Genomic DNA, 13,233 nt, shown 5'->3' with positions numbered 1-13,233 from the left:
GCAGTCGTTCCGGCGCGAGTTAGAATGATGCCTCCGTGCCCAACGGGACAGCAGCATCACCCACCTTGCGCATGATCGTGCTTTATGTGCCTCCATGTCCATTCAAATTGGTCCTTCCACAAGTTTGAAGTTGCTTGATAAAAGCTCACGCATGATCCTTTTCCTTCAACGCAGCAGAACGAAAAACAACAACGACAACACACACAATCAAATCATGACAGGATAAATACACATCAAACAAATAGAGAAGAGTAAACAAGATAGAATAACGTTTTGAATAGAGCTCAACCGTTCGCCCCAACACGCACAGAGTACGTACGTGAGACGAAGAATTAAGCGACAACGCCAACGACCAAGAGGAGGGCAGCACATGAGTGTGCATTACTCAACGTTGAGGGACCGCACCACGTTCGTCACATCCGCCTCCATTTTGGTCAGCTCCTCCATCTGCTGATGCAGACGCTGCTGCCGCTTTACAGACAGCTCCACCGAAGTGGACGCGTCTGGCAGTGGCGACGAGGCTGAGTGAATGGCGGTGGGCGTGACACCTGCAATGCCGTTGCCGTTGCTCCCTTGCATCTCAGAGGGCTCCACGTCCACGTCGACGGTTTCCTCCTCCCCCTCGACGTCACTCATGCTTTCCAGCCCCCGACTCAGCACATCCGCGGCAGCGGCGCGACGAAAGCCAACGAGGCGGCGGCTGGCGCTGGACGAGCGGGAGTTGGCGGAGCGATGCAGTGAGTTGCCGAGGCTGGACGCATCCGGAACCGGGATGCCCAACGGGGGCTTTACCTCCGCCGCTGCCCCTTCCTCGTTCTTGTCACTTCCCGCAATCTCACGTCGTCCGAGAAAGGTGCGGGCCTGCTTGCCCTCTTCCTTGTGTGGCGAGGACGATTCGTCTTTGTTGGGGGTGACGGGGCTTTTCATTTCTGTCGCTGCGACCATTGCTGTTACTGCCGTTGCTGCTTCGTTGGCGGGATCCGGCACGACAGGAGCAGCCACCGCGCTGGGCGCCAACTTCTTCTTCTCTACATCTCCGCCAGTAAGTTCGTTGGCGGCTGTGGTGGAGTTCACATCGCCGACGCTCACGGCGGTGAAGAGAGCGTGCGTGGGCGTCGACGAGCGCGAGGACGCATGCGACGACGCATGGGAGTGTGTTAGAGAGCGTTGTCCACCGGCGTCTTCCGGTTCCACCGGCGCTGCCTCACCCGTGCTTTTCCCCTTCTCCTCAAGTAACGTGTGCAACTCACGTCGCAGCGCAGAGGCGTTGCTGGCGCTATCCAGTTGCACGACGCGCGGGTTCTCGGCGCGTTGCAGACGCTCCTCCAAGAGGGCCACGTTGCGTGCGGTTTCCTCGGACGTTGCTCCGTAGACTTCCTCCAGGTGAAGGCGCTGTGCCTCCTCCTCCTTCAACGACTGCCGCAGTTGGGTAATGCGCTCGAGCAGAAGCCGCTGTTGAGCCGCCACGGTGGCAACATCTTGATCTACCGGGTACCGCTCTGACAGTCGCTCAATGGCGGCCACCGCGTCTGGCGTCGCTACCGTAGCGGCGTTGATGACCATGGCAGGCCCGCCATCGCCAGCGGTGGTGGTGCGTGTGCCACTGCTACTGCCCCCTCCCTTAGACAGAGGCGGCAGCTGACGACGGTCCAACGGTGCGGTTGAGGCAGCAGCTCGACGCTCTGCTGCTTCCACGCGGGCACGCATCGCGAGAAGCATGCGGTCTGCGTTCTGCATGAGCTGATCCATCTGCTCAATCACGCGTCGCTGCATTAGGACCTTCTGCTGCAGTTCCGCTGCTGTGCCGGGGACAGCGGTGGGTGTGCTGTCGCCTGTGCGGGCACCAGTTCCACCACCGTTGCTTACAGCCTCTTTGAGACGCTTGTTGGCCTTCTTGAGGGCCTCCACGGTGGCGACAAGTTCCAAGGACTGTTCCTGCTGGGACCTCACCGTGTCATAGAGGTGGTGCACAATCGCGTTGCCCTTCTCTTTGAATTCACGCAGCGCCGCAAAGGCGGCGGCGCGCTCCATTAACACTTGCTCATAGGCTTGAGGACTCACTGAGCCCCCCGCTGCTGCTGCCGCCGAGTTCGGCGACTGCTGCTGGGATTGGCGCTGCGGCGACTGCTCATCCAGCGTTCCGATCGCGCGTACCATCTCCTCCTCGTCTGCGCGCTGCTTTTGCACCAGCGCCTCAATTTGCTGGCGGGTCTCCATGATGTTCCGCAGACGTGCCGTGAAGGTCTCCGAGGCGGGCCACTGCGACGTCGACGCGCGCGCGGAGGACGGCACAGATGAGTCTGCAGGCTGAGGCTGGAAAAGCTGCTGCAAGACAGGTATAGGAGAGGGAGACATCTCGCCTGCTGGGAGGACTTCACTGTGCTGACCAGGGTGGGCTTGTGAAGGGGCGCTTTTATCTGTGTCCGCCGGTGCCGCTGCTGCCGCAGGGGCCGCCGAGGTCTGACCTCCGATGCGCAGATCCGTCGCAGGCGCCTCTTTTTCCTCCTCGTGCTTGCTCGGCGCCTCAAGGCTGTCGCCGTTCAACACAATCGGCAGCGCCACCGGCACCGACTGACTCGAGTCGGGCGGCGCAACAGACACGTGAGGAGAGGCGAACTGTTTGCGGCTCGCCTTGAGTCGCGGCGGCTCATTCTTTGGTGGGGTGCGTTGGAGGAGTTGGAAAGGTTGACGCTCGCCCGCCACCGCATTTGATGCGGCGTCGCTCCAAGTCGCGATGTCGATGCCGGTTGCATGGACTTGATGAATGCGGGCCGCGTGTGCGCGAAGAGCCGAGTTACTCCGCGGTCGCGGACCGCCTTCCGGCACCTGGTCGCCGCCCGGGGATGGTGCATTGCGGGTGGGCGTGTTTTCCAGCGGCGCGAAGCAGGGGCCGAGGCTGGACTGGTGAAGCTCCACCCTAGTGCGGTGTCTTTGCGCGTACGACATGGTACGAGGAGAAAAAAAAAAGAGGCGATACGCAGAGGCGAACTTTTGACGCAGCAAAGGAGCTGGAAAAACACTCGAGCAGGGAGGGAACACACAATCTGGCCAGCTGCAGACTCAGCTGCAAATACTTCTATGGAGAGAACGGCAAGGCGTCTTGTATGTGTGCGAATTTTGTTTTTTGTTCGAAAACGAGAGAGCGTCAAATTAACACTGTTGTACGGCAGAACTCAAACTCATTACAGCCTTTGCGTGCGGTTGTGGCTGCTGCTTTTAGTGAAGGAAAGGTCAGGAAGAGACAGGAGAAACAAGTGAAGAACGAAGGCGAATGACAAAACACATAATATTTTCACTCTTCTGCTGCGGCAGATTGGGATGATAAGCGTGTGCTTCCGTACAAGGTTCATATGTGTAGTTTTCTGTTGCGGTTGCAAATAACTGAAAAGGGGAAAAGAACCTCAACGAGTATTCTTCCAGGTTGCCGGATGATGCTCTGGGCATTACTGTTAATAATTCTAAACGTAGTCTTCTTTTTTTCTTCTAGTGGAGGAAGGAAGCAAAATATTCTTCCGCGCGGATTGAAGTTGTGAAGATGAAATCGGGTTTGCCTGCTCGCTTAATTCTCGTTGTTGCCATGTAGAGATGGGCCTGTGGAACCCACCACTTTCACAGCTGCTGTGCGGAGGCAGCTGACGAACTCGCCCCGAGGTCAGCACCAGAGGCGCGGCTCCCTTGCGCTTCTCCCTCTTGCTGCGGCGGCTGATAGCCCTGCTGATGCTGTTGCGACACTGTCAAGAACTGCTGCCACAACAAGGCCATCTTAGTCACCTCGGCCACCGATAGATCCAGCACTGTCATAGCACCGTCCATCCGCAGCTCCTGCAACATGTACTGCACCAGCTCTGGCGGCGCAAACTTCATGAGCGACTTGTGCACCGTGGCTCCCCGCATCCCAGGCTTCATCAGCAGGTTTGTGAAGTGAATAAGCGTAGAAGCGTCAAGGCCGCGGGCGAGAGGCACGGTGCGCGGCTCGAGGGTCAGCATCGCGCCTTCCACTTCGGTGCGAGGGTAGTAGGTCTGGTCTACAAAGGTCTGCTTTAGTCGCACGTTAAAGAAACACTGGCAGAGCACGGAGAGGCGACTGAACTCGACGGAACCGGCGGGAGCTAAAATGCGTTCCGCCACTTCGCGCTGGGTGAAGACGTGGACCGGCACCCGTCCAAAGGCGAAGATGCCGCGGTGCCGCGCGCAGTCTGCCGCGTACCGCATGAGCAGCTCTGTGATAATCTCAAAGGGTAGGTTGGCAATCACCTCCACCTTAGCGGCCCCGCTTGACCACCACTGGTCCGTAATGTCGAAGGCTGGGTTGGATGGGATGCTCCAATCTGACGCTTCCTCTGCTCCACCGCCTCGGCGCGTTGCTTCGCCGTGCTGGTACGGTGCGCGTGCCTGACGCTTGCGCAGCAGTCGCTCCCGCTGGGCCGAACGCAATGGTGCGCCCTCATAGTCACCACCACCGTTCAAATCATCCTGCCCATCACCGCCGAAGCTGTTCGTCTCATTGCTGTTGTCTTCTCCTTCCTTCCTCCTTTCACCCGGTGCTCCCGGTGGGTGCCGAAGGTTCGACTTGACAAACTTTGGAAACGCTGCGCTGAGCAGCTGGAGCTCATCCACCTTCAGCACATCGGCGTTGACCCATTGAAAGGTGTTGTTCGTGTAGCTGCGGATCTGCTCCAGATGCGGGTTGAAGCGCTCGTCCACCTCGATGCCGAGAACACCGACACAGGGGCGGGTGAGTAAGCTGCGCGTGAGGGAACCGACGCCGGGTCCCAGCTCCACCAGCACCTTATCCGGCGTGGTGAGGGTGGTGCGACTTAGGTAGCTGACGAGCTGATGGGTGAGTTTCAAGTTGAGCATGAAGCGTTGATCGTACTTGGCGAGGAAGCCGGCGTGGGGGACCTTGTAGAGTTGCTTGATGCCTTCTGCCTTGATACGCGGACCGCCAGGACAGCGCAGCGGCGGCAGGGCTAGCGATGCAGAGGACGCTGCGGTGTCGGAGGACGCAGCACCTCCTCTCAGCGCAGCGGACGTAATGTCGTGCGTTGTCGTCGAGGGGCGGTTGCGCCGCGAGAAGATAGAAGAGCCGCTTCTGGACGCGCGCTGCCGATTCTCCGCTGCTGCGGCGCGGAACCAATGCTTCTCCGCACGCGTCGCACGTAGCACGCTGGACGTCTGCGCCAAACCCACATGGAGGCAACGGCAGGCAGCGGGAAACACAGGATGGCCACAGGGCAACACCCTTCGTCTTGTTCGCATTGAATGTTTTTAGAAATGAATGCGTTTTTATTCTCTTTGTGGTTTCGTGCGTGCGTTGCGGCGCGGAAAGAGTTTCCACGATTTAGACTGCGTTTTGCTGCGTTGAAGAAGGAGGAGGGATATATATGTAAGAACACAAAAACGGAGCAAGAAAGAAAGGGCAATGTAACAGCAATTAAAAGAACGTGCCGCAAGCCAACCAAAGCGACTCAGCGACAAACGCCGCTTACGTAGTTGATCAGCCGTGTCTCTCCTCGTCATATGTTATTTCTTTTCAGGTCAGCGCAGAGGTCGCAAAACGTGCAGCTTCGAGATCACAATTCCGCTCAAGTAACATGAAACATCAGAAATTGAGCATGACATTCAACGCTTCAACTTGAAGTGTAAAGCTCTAATAAACTGCACAAAAACAAACTTGGGAAAATGAAACAGGAGATTAACGCTTTGCAACACAATAACGTTCAGGTGAAAAACAGATCGAAAAAAAAGCAAGAAGAAAAAAGCCAATACGTCTTTTCACAATAAACCGTGCGCGACTTCGTCTGGTGCTAAAGAAGAACATATAACGGCTGAAACGGTTTTGCGTAGATTGAGCAGCCAAGAAGAAGAGAGAGAGAGACAATTTCCTGAGAACACTAACGAAAGTGCCGAAACACAGAAGCAAGTAGTAAAAAAAAGGGGAAAAAAGTTGAACGCGGTGGCACCAGCGAGTGAGCAACAACAACAACAGGGAGGACAACTCTGTAATGCAAAAATAAACCAGCTGGACCGCTCCAAACGAATCCCCCTCCCCTCCCCACTCGCCCATGTTCAACCTGACGTTAGCAATACCCAGCACACACACTCCCTTTACGGAGCTCACGAGGTTTGTCCAAACACCAAGAAGTACACAAACTCGGCGACGTTCAACTGACCCAACAGACGGCCTGTGTCGGGATCCACCATAAACAGCTCCTTCACACGGCGACGCACAAAGTGGGAGAATATCTCTCGCAAAGTGTCTTTTTCGTAGAACACAAAGACGTGGTCACTAATCTTGCTCGCCAGCGCCTCGCGCACTGTCAACTGGGTGTCGTAGACGCCTTGGTTCTCCATGCGCAGCAGATCGCTGCGGCTAATAACGTCAACAATGGTGCCTTCTTTCGGCGCACACACCGCAATGCTTTCAATGTTGTTGTCCAGCATCATCGTCAGCGCATCGCTCAGCTTGTGGTCCATGGTGACCGAAATGGCGCGTTGGCGATGGGCGCCGACAAGCGGCACGTACATGAAAGAGATGTCAAAGATGGAGCTGTAGGGGCCCACGCGCATGTCGGAGGCGAGCGCCACGCCACCCGATCCGTTGGCCCCGGCCGCTTCCGCCTGCGTTATGATCGAGGCAACATAGGGCGGTAGCACGTAGGCTTCACCGAGCGCGAACACCCCCGTCGGGTCGTCGTCGTCCTCCTCGAAGTCGCGGTTGGAGCGGACGCTGCTGTGGCGGCGCAGCGGCGTCACGACGGCGTTGTTGCCGGTGGTGCTGTTCGTGCTGCGCGCCAGCGCGTCCTCGTTCGCACCGCCTGCGTTTGAAATAGCCGAAGTGGTGTGGTGCGGTGTGGGGCCGCCCGTCGTGCTGCCCGCCATGCTGTTGTTGGACGTGTTCGCGCCGCCGTTGCCGCCGACGGTGCCACCCGCCTTCTCAATGTGGAAGAACATCACACCCAGGTACTCCACGATCTGCTCCACATCCATCATCGCCACAAGGCTAAAGTCTTCGCCTTCCTTCTCCGCCAGTGCGACGATGCGGCGGACGTGATACTCGCGCATCTTCAGCAGACAGTCGTGCAGCGAGGAATCCGTCTTGCACGTGACGAGGCCGCTCTTGGGGGCCAGGCTGCCCGGTGTCTTCTCCTTCGGCTTGCCCATCCCCAGCGACTCCCTCACCTGGCGCCAGTGCTCAATTGTCCACGACGCCACCGCGTCCGCCTCGCGCGGGTGCGACTGGCAGTAGAGGAGAATGCAAATGTAGTCGGTTGAGGTGAGAACGCCGACATACTGCCGCTTACGGGGGTCCCACAAGACGCAGCTCTGGATGCGCGTCTCCTGCGCGGCGATGAAGGCGACCGAGAGCGGGGCCTGCACGTCGAGGACGACGACCTGCGTTGAGACGCCCAGCATGTCGTAGCAGCTGCAGTTGCGCAAAAACGCGGCGATGGGGGCAGCGAGGGTGCCGCATTCTTCCTCGGACGGTTTGTAGCCGGCTTCGAGGAGGGAGGATCCGGCGTGGTAGCTGGTGCCGGCCCCGCTCGCAGGGAAGTAGGAGTGTTGCACCTCGAAGGCAGACATTACGCTATCAAGAAAAAAGAAGATTAAACCAACGAAAGAGACTCTGTCGATACAACACTGTTAAATAGGCAGAAGCGCGTTCCGATATCTTGGATATAATAATGATAATAATAATAAACACTAACGCGAAAAGGACGACTGTGAGGCGTTGGACAAATGCTGGACAACGCAGGCAAATAATACGAGGAAAAGAAACGAGATTCAGACAGTTCCCCAATACTTTTGCGTATGTATATGCGATGAAACACGACAGAGAGGGAGGTATTGGAAAAAAAAGTACTAAAAAACAACAACAACAACTGCTGAACATAACGAGTAAAAGTGGAGATGATAGAGAGTAGAGACACAACGCGTAAAGTAAGTTCAAGACGGCAGTATGCACGACAGCGCGTGTGAAGTCAATGACAAAAGAGGAGTGAAGTAATCTGTCATCATTTGAAATGAGCTGTGTGGCGGCAGAGGTGTAGCGGCGCCCTCCCAAAAAACGCTATAGCTTTGACGAGGGAAGTCGCCATTCGCAGGACTCAAACTTGGGAATCAGAAAAACAGATTCCCGTTGACTCGTGCCAAGGTTGACGACACTTGATCTCAAACGTGGGAATACCGTCATTCGCGATGCAGAGACACGGGCCCGAAACGTGTCGCAAGGTCGTCTGAGAAATAGAGTAAGTGTTGTTCTTTTCCTTTTAGAGGAAAGGAAGACAAAACAGCCCAATAATAATAGTAACAATAATAATCGGTATGAAAACATGCCTGAATGCCGCGAAAACGAGAGGAAAGCCACCGCTTGAGACAGTCATTTCACATGGGGTACTGACACGTTCTGAACAGCGCGGAGGTAATAATAATGGAGAGAGAAAAAAAAGCTTCACAACAAAGCGAAAAGCACAGATGGGCGAAGAACACGAGGTGATGACACATCCGTGTTGTGATTTGTAAAGTGGCAGGCGACCCAACGCACGGTTTCATCTCGCCGCGGGGTTGGCGGGAAAAAACAGCAACAACAACGATGCTTAGCTGATGCTCTTGTCTCCAGAACCGCTGCGTGGCTGAATAAGCTTCTTCCAGTTCAACGCGTAGGCGTTGATGAAGGAGCGAATCGACGTGGCAACCTGCGTCGCACTCAGTTCCAACTTCAGTAGAGCATCCGCGTCGATCTGCTGGAGCTCCAGGAGCACCGACGGAGCGGCGGACTTGCTCTTCTTGTCGTCATCGCCGACCTTACCCAGTATCTTATCTTCTGCGGCGCCGCGGGCGGTGAGGTACTCGCGTGCCGCGTACATGCCGCTCACGCCGGGCGCACCGCCCTCCTTGTCACCACCGTTGCCCATCGCCTTCCCCTCTAGTGAGTCCACCATCTTCAACACCGCCAGCTGCACCTCCACACCGAGGTTGTCCTCCGCCTTCAACTCGGGGATGCGACACGCAATGACGGTGCGAACCGTCTCGGCGGCGCGAAAGATGTCGTGCAGGTGCTCCTGATACTCTCGCAGAGACACAATGACGCTCTGCGGGACAGTGGATGCGGCATCAGCGGTGTAGCTCGCTGCGAGGATGGCAGCACGGGCGGCGTGGGCGTTCCTCGCACGCTCCTCCAAATCTGCCACCGCCCGCGAGGACCACTGGTCCACCACCTCCAGACTCGAGTCCTCCGTGAAGGTGTCACGGATTGCCTGGGCCATAGCAGCACGTTTCGGGGGCATTATTCGTTACCTGTTCTTCCTTCTTGTGTAGATATAAAAGAGTGAAATATCGTGTCGGGCGAGTGCCTACAAAAAAAAACCTCTGTGACAACTTGCTGAAATCTATAATTTGTGCTGCGCGGTAAGCCACAGAGACACGGTGTTTAACGAGGAGGGGAAAAAGCAACAACAACAAGTGATGTGAGACCGCAAGAACAGTTGTATGGTGGGCTGAAAGTCGCGAGATAGGAGAAGGCCGCATCGCTCAAAACAACAGGTTATGTATTGGCCGGGCGTCACAACGGCTTTTCCAGCATTGGGAATTGTGATTGTCAGTCACGTATCGCCTAACAAACAAAGAAACACTTCATGGATCTTTCATTTACAACTGAGGAGCTTGTGTGAACAACCAGACAAAAAAGACTGCCTAACAATGAAGAGCCAAAAAAGAGAGTACAGTTACATGCAACAGATTCAGAAGAAAAGGCAAACACTCATCGTTCCGCCTGAAAAAGCAGCGCCTCACAGTGGGTGTTTCCGCGGTCGCCTTCTCTTCCTTTTCCCCGCTGTTTCCTTCCGTGCCGACTCGTCAATCCACTCAAATTCAATGGCACCGCCATCCGCAATTTTCGAAGATTTACGCCCGAGCTGCGGTCCCACTTCCGTTTCTTGAAGAAGCTGTTCCGTGGTCGCAGTAGGCGAAGCCGGAGCTGACGCAGAGCGATCTCGCTCTCCTTGTGCCTTCTCTGTACCCCTCCCACCCCGCAACTCCTCTGGATCAAAGTAGTATACGTGCTGAGCCGCGCTTGCAGCTGCCACCATGGCCTTGTCGCTCGAAATGGGCGAGAAGGGTCGCAGCAACGCCCCTTCGCGTGTGTACACGTCCGGACTGCGACTGCGACGGGTAAAGACGTAGACGGGCAAGACGGCCGCCTCCAGACGCACGCCAGGAACGGCGGTGGCACGTCCCGCGGCTCCGGTAGACACATCCGCGTGCGCTGCAGAGACCAGGGGGAGAGAGTTACCCACAGATCCGTCCCTCTGAGGGCTGTTGGTGCTGCGCGCACATGCTTCTGATGGCAGCTGTAGCGGGGAATTGTCCGTGAACAACTCAATAAGTTCCTCGTCAAGGTGAAGCGAACGACGAACGGGCACGTCGGTGTTACTACACGAAGCCTCCGTAGCGTTTTTTTTTATGGAGTCGTCGCCAGCAACGCGCGCAGAAGGCCCTTTTACGGCGGCTTCACTGCGGCTGCGGCGCAGCTCGTCGAGAACGGCCTGCACGACACTCGGCTCACGTGGTGGGGTAACAAAGGCGGGTTGCGGGGCCGAGCCACCGCGGAGAGGCGACGACGACACGCGAAAGCTCTCCGCGACGTCATCTTTTACAATGGGTGGTGGCGGTGGCACCGATGCAGCAACGGGTTTCGCAGTCGTTTCTTCGTCTACGCCGCACGTCCCGTCTGCGGATTTCGCGCATGAGAATGGGAAACTGCTGTCAGCTTTCATTGCACCGATTGCCACGGCTGAGGCGTGCGGACTTGCGCGCATCGAGTTGGAGTGCTCCGGCCGTTGCGGGCCGCAGACGCGCCGCATGGCACGCCGTAGCCACGCTCTGTCCAGCGTCAGTCGCGCGGAAATCGGAGAGAGCGCATCGTCGGATATCTCCGCCATATCCTCCGTGTCGTTGAGCCATTTGCGAAGGGAGGCAGCTACCGCAGGATCTTGAAGAGCACTGACGCTGAACAGAGAACGTTCTGGTGATCCAGAATTGCGGTCACTATGTTTTGTCGGGAGAGGTAGCGGCGAACACAGAGCGCCACCGTCGCCTTCACGGAGCAGCGGCGGGCGATCCGGTGTTGTCGAGGCAGCCGTGCTGCGCGCTGTGCCCGGCGCACGAATGAGATGGTTTCCCGAGACCACCCAGCTAGAACTGGTTGAGGGACTGACAGGTAGTAGACACAACGGCACTGTGGAGGAAGACAATTTCGACTCAGCGGTGGGGTGGCCTTGCACCGACCACCACCACTTGACGTAGTCCTGTATCACAGACGGCACGTCGTAGAGCCGCCGGTGAGCAACGAGGCGGCGGCGCACACGGAGTGGAAACGTTGGCGTAGCAAGCTGCAGACCAGGTTCGTATTGCTGCAGAGAGGCAAACGCGAGCTGCCACGTTGGTTCCACTAATGTATCGATTTCTGCTGAACTGATCGCAGTTGCACGAGGGGACTGTGAAGGGTCTAAATGGACCGCATCCAACACGCCGCCTTCATCGTCGAAGGCACATTCTAGAAAGCTTAGCACGTCGCCTTCTTCCAGCTGCACGCTGCGACCACGGGGAACGCGGTTGCGTCCCACGTACACGGGATTCTCACTGTAATTCACGATGAGGTAGTACGGTGAGATAAATACCGAAGATACAGATGACGGTGACCGCGCCGCACTTTTGATGTCGTCGGACTCCACAAGAACCACATCATCGTCTTCCTCAGTCTTTTCTGACACTCTTTTCTGCTGCGCCTCTTCTTCGCGTTGAATACAAGGAAACCATTTGGCAAAGCGCTTGTGCACCACCGGTGTTCGCACGTACACCACACGGGCGTGCAGCCGGCTCGCGCAACCGTGACGCAGCCGAAACGCATCCGGAAGCGCGGAGTGCCGGCCGAGTGGCACGTGCGCCACACGAGTGAGCCAGTACTCCGCTTTCCAAGGAGTCAGGCCAGCAATGGGGCTGGCATCCTCTTCTTCCTCTGTTGTGCTGCAATGCGCGTAGAAGGAAGAGAGAAGTGCGGGTGTCGGCGCACAAGGAAGCCGAATGTCTTCGTTGGTGAGACACGAGTTGATGATGACCAGCTGGTAGGTGCTGTCTGCTGCGGGTGCAGAGGAGCTCGCGCGATCGTTCACCGCTACTAGGGCAGTCGTGAAACGCTCAACTTCTGCCGCTGCTGCGCGCGTTCGCTTTTTTCCACGTGGCATCCGCTTGGGTGGTGGCCAGCCAAGGAAACCTCTCTGCTTTCTGGTGGACCCCCTCCAAATGAAAAAGTGTTTCTAGGAAAGAGACAGGATGCCTATGGTCAATGTATCGAGGTATTTAGTTTCTATTCATGCTGTGCAGTGATGATGACAACTGACGTAGTAGGCAGTCGTCAAACAACAACAACAAAGAATATATGGAAGAGGAAAGTAGTGTTTCTTTTGTGCCTGTGCAGCATCTATGGGTTTGTTTCTATCAAACGGGTTGAGCCACTTGTAAAACAGTAGCAACTGCAGAGTCCTTTCACGAGTTGTTGGTGCAGAAAAAGACAAGACACCAAAACCCGACACCAACTGAAGTGAATGCGCCAACGTGGACCACGCGTCACCCCTTCACTTTGCAGGTGTACACGGTACCGTCGATTCGCTTACCTGCCTACAAAACAACAACATAAAAAAACAAAAAATACAAAACAAACGAACGAGAAAAGCGGTGGGAGGGGGAGCGGTAAAGAGGAAGATAGAAAAAGAAAGAAAGACAACAACACCAACCACCACCATCCTAACTGTCGCATCCACTGCTAAAGCGAGCAGGTGCCTGGAGAATTCGCTAGATTGTTAAAAGCGCCTCTTCCACCATTTACATGGATGTTCACCGAAGCCTAAGTTCATGTACAATGTGCAACGACGGAATTCAGCGCACTACGCAACAATCAACGCCATCGTAAGGGACGCAATTAGAAAAGTAATTTTTTCCCCTTTTGCGCTGTGGAAATAATTGCTGGACATCCGCATGACAGAGGCGATGGAAAATATGCCGTCGTGCGTGCGTTCGTTTGCTGCTGCGCATGTGTGCGAATACCAACTTTAACATCGTCCTACACGCCCGCACACACCAATCACGCCACTTTCAGCCGATTCCAACCCTCTACAGTGGACATCCTTGATGGCCGCAATTCCAGCCAGCATCAACAAATAACAACCACCAAGACAT

At 56.1% G+C, this 13,233-nt stretch overlaps 5 protein-coding genes across 6 annotated transcripts; all 5 read right to left on the bottom strand.

Annotated features, from left to right (window-relative positions):
• Window positions 1-381: 381 nt before the first annotated feature.
• On the bottom strand, window positions 382-3,215 carry ABB37_00247 (hypothetical protein; the record flags this gene model as incomplete). 2 transcript variants are annotated; one of them, XM_015796379.1, is made up of 1 exon in its annotated part: window positions 382-3,215. In XM_015796379.1, the coding sequence occupies exon 1, from the start codon at window positions 2,944-2,946 to the stop codon at window positions 382-384; it is 2,565 nt and encodes an 854-aa protein (XP_015664387.1). In that variant the 5' UTR covers window positions 2,947-3,215. The 2 variants fall into 2 exon arrangements, with proteins under 2 accessions (XP_015664387.1, XP_015664388.1); XM_015796380.1 differs by having other exon boundaries at window positions 382-3,212.
• Window positions 3,216-3,609: 394 nt separating this feature from the next.
• On the bottom strand, window positions 3,610-5,358 carry ABB37_00246 (putative Rrna dimethyltransferase; the record flags this gene model as incomplete). The annotated part of the gene is made up of 1 exon (XM_015796378.1): window positions 3,610-5,358. Exon 1 carries the CDS (start codon window positions 5,257-5,259, stop codon window positions 3,610-3,612), a length of 1,650 nt encoding a protein of 549 aa, XP_015664386.1. The 5' UTR covers window positions 5,260-5,358.
• Window positions 5,359-6,117: 759 nt separating this feature from the next.
• Window positions 6,118-7,584, bottom strand: ABB37_00245 (CBS domain protein conserved; the record flags this gene model as incomplete). Its single annotated transcript, XM_015796377.1, has 1 exon — window positions 6,118-7,584. One exon carries the CDS (start codon window positions 7,582-7,584, stop codon window positions 6,118-6,120), a length of 1,467 nt encoding a protein of 488 aa, XP_015664385.1.
• A 1,013-nt stretch (window positions 7,585-8,597) lies between these two features.
• Window positions 8,598-9,403, bottom strand: ABB37_00244 (putative proteasome activator protein pa26; the record flags this gene model as incomplete). Its single annotated transcript, XM_015796376.1, has 1 exon — window positions 8,598-9,403. The coding sequence occupies exon 1, from the start codon at window positions 9,285-9,287 to the stop codon at window positions 8,598-8,600; it is 690 nt and encodes a 229-aa protein (XP_015664384.1). The 5' UTR covers window positions 9,288-9,403.
• Window positions 9,404-9,788: 385 nt separating this feature from the next.
• On the bottom strand, window positions 9,789-12,677 carry ABB37_00243 (hypothetical protein; the record flags this gene model as incomplete). The annotated part of the gene is made up of 1 exon (XM_015796375.1): window positions 9,789-12,677. The coding sequence occupies exon 1, from the start codon at window positions 12,240-12,242 to the stop codon at window positions 9,789-9,791; it is 2,454 nt and encodes an 817-aa protein (XP_015664383.1). The 5' UTR covers window positions 12,243-12,677.
• Between the last annotated feature and the right edge of the window lie 556 nt (window positions 12,678-13,233).

The sequence above is a fragment of the Leptomonas pyrrhocoris genome, assembly GCF_001293395.1.
Source record: "Leptomonas pyrrhocoris isolate H10 chromosome Unknown, whole genome shotgun sequence".
Taxonomy (NCBI): Eukaryota; Euglenozoa; class Kinetoplastea; order Trypanosomatida; family Trypanosomatidae; genus Leptomonas; species Leptomonas pyrrhocoris.
This window is presented reverse-complemented; position numbering and strand designations above follow the sequence as displayed.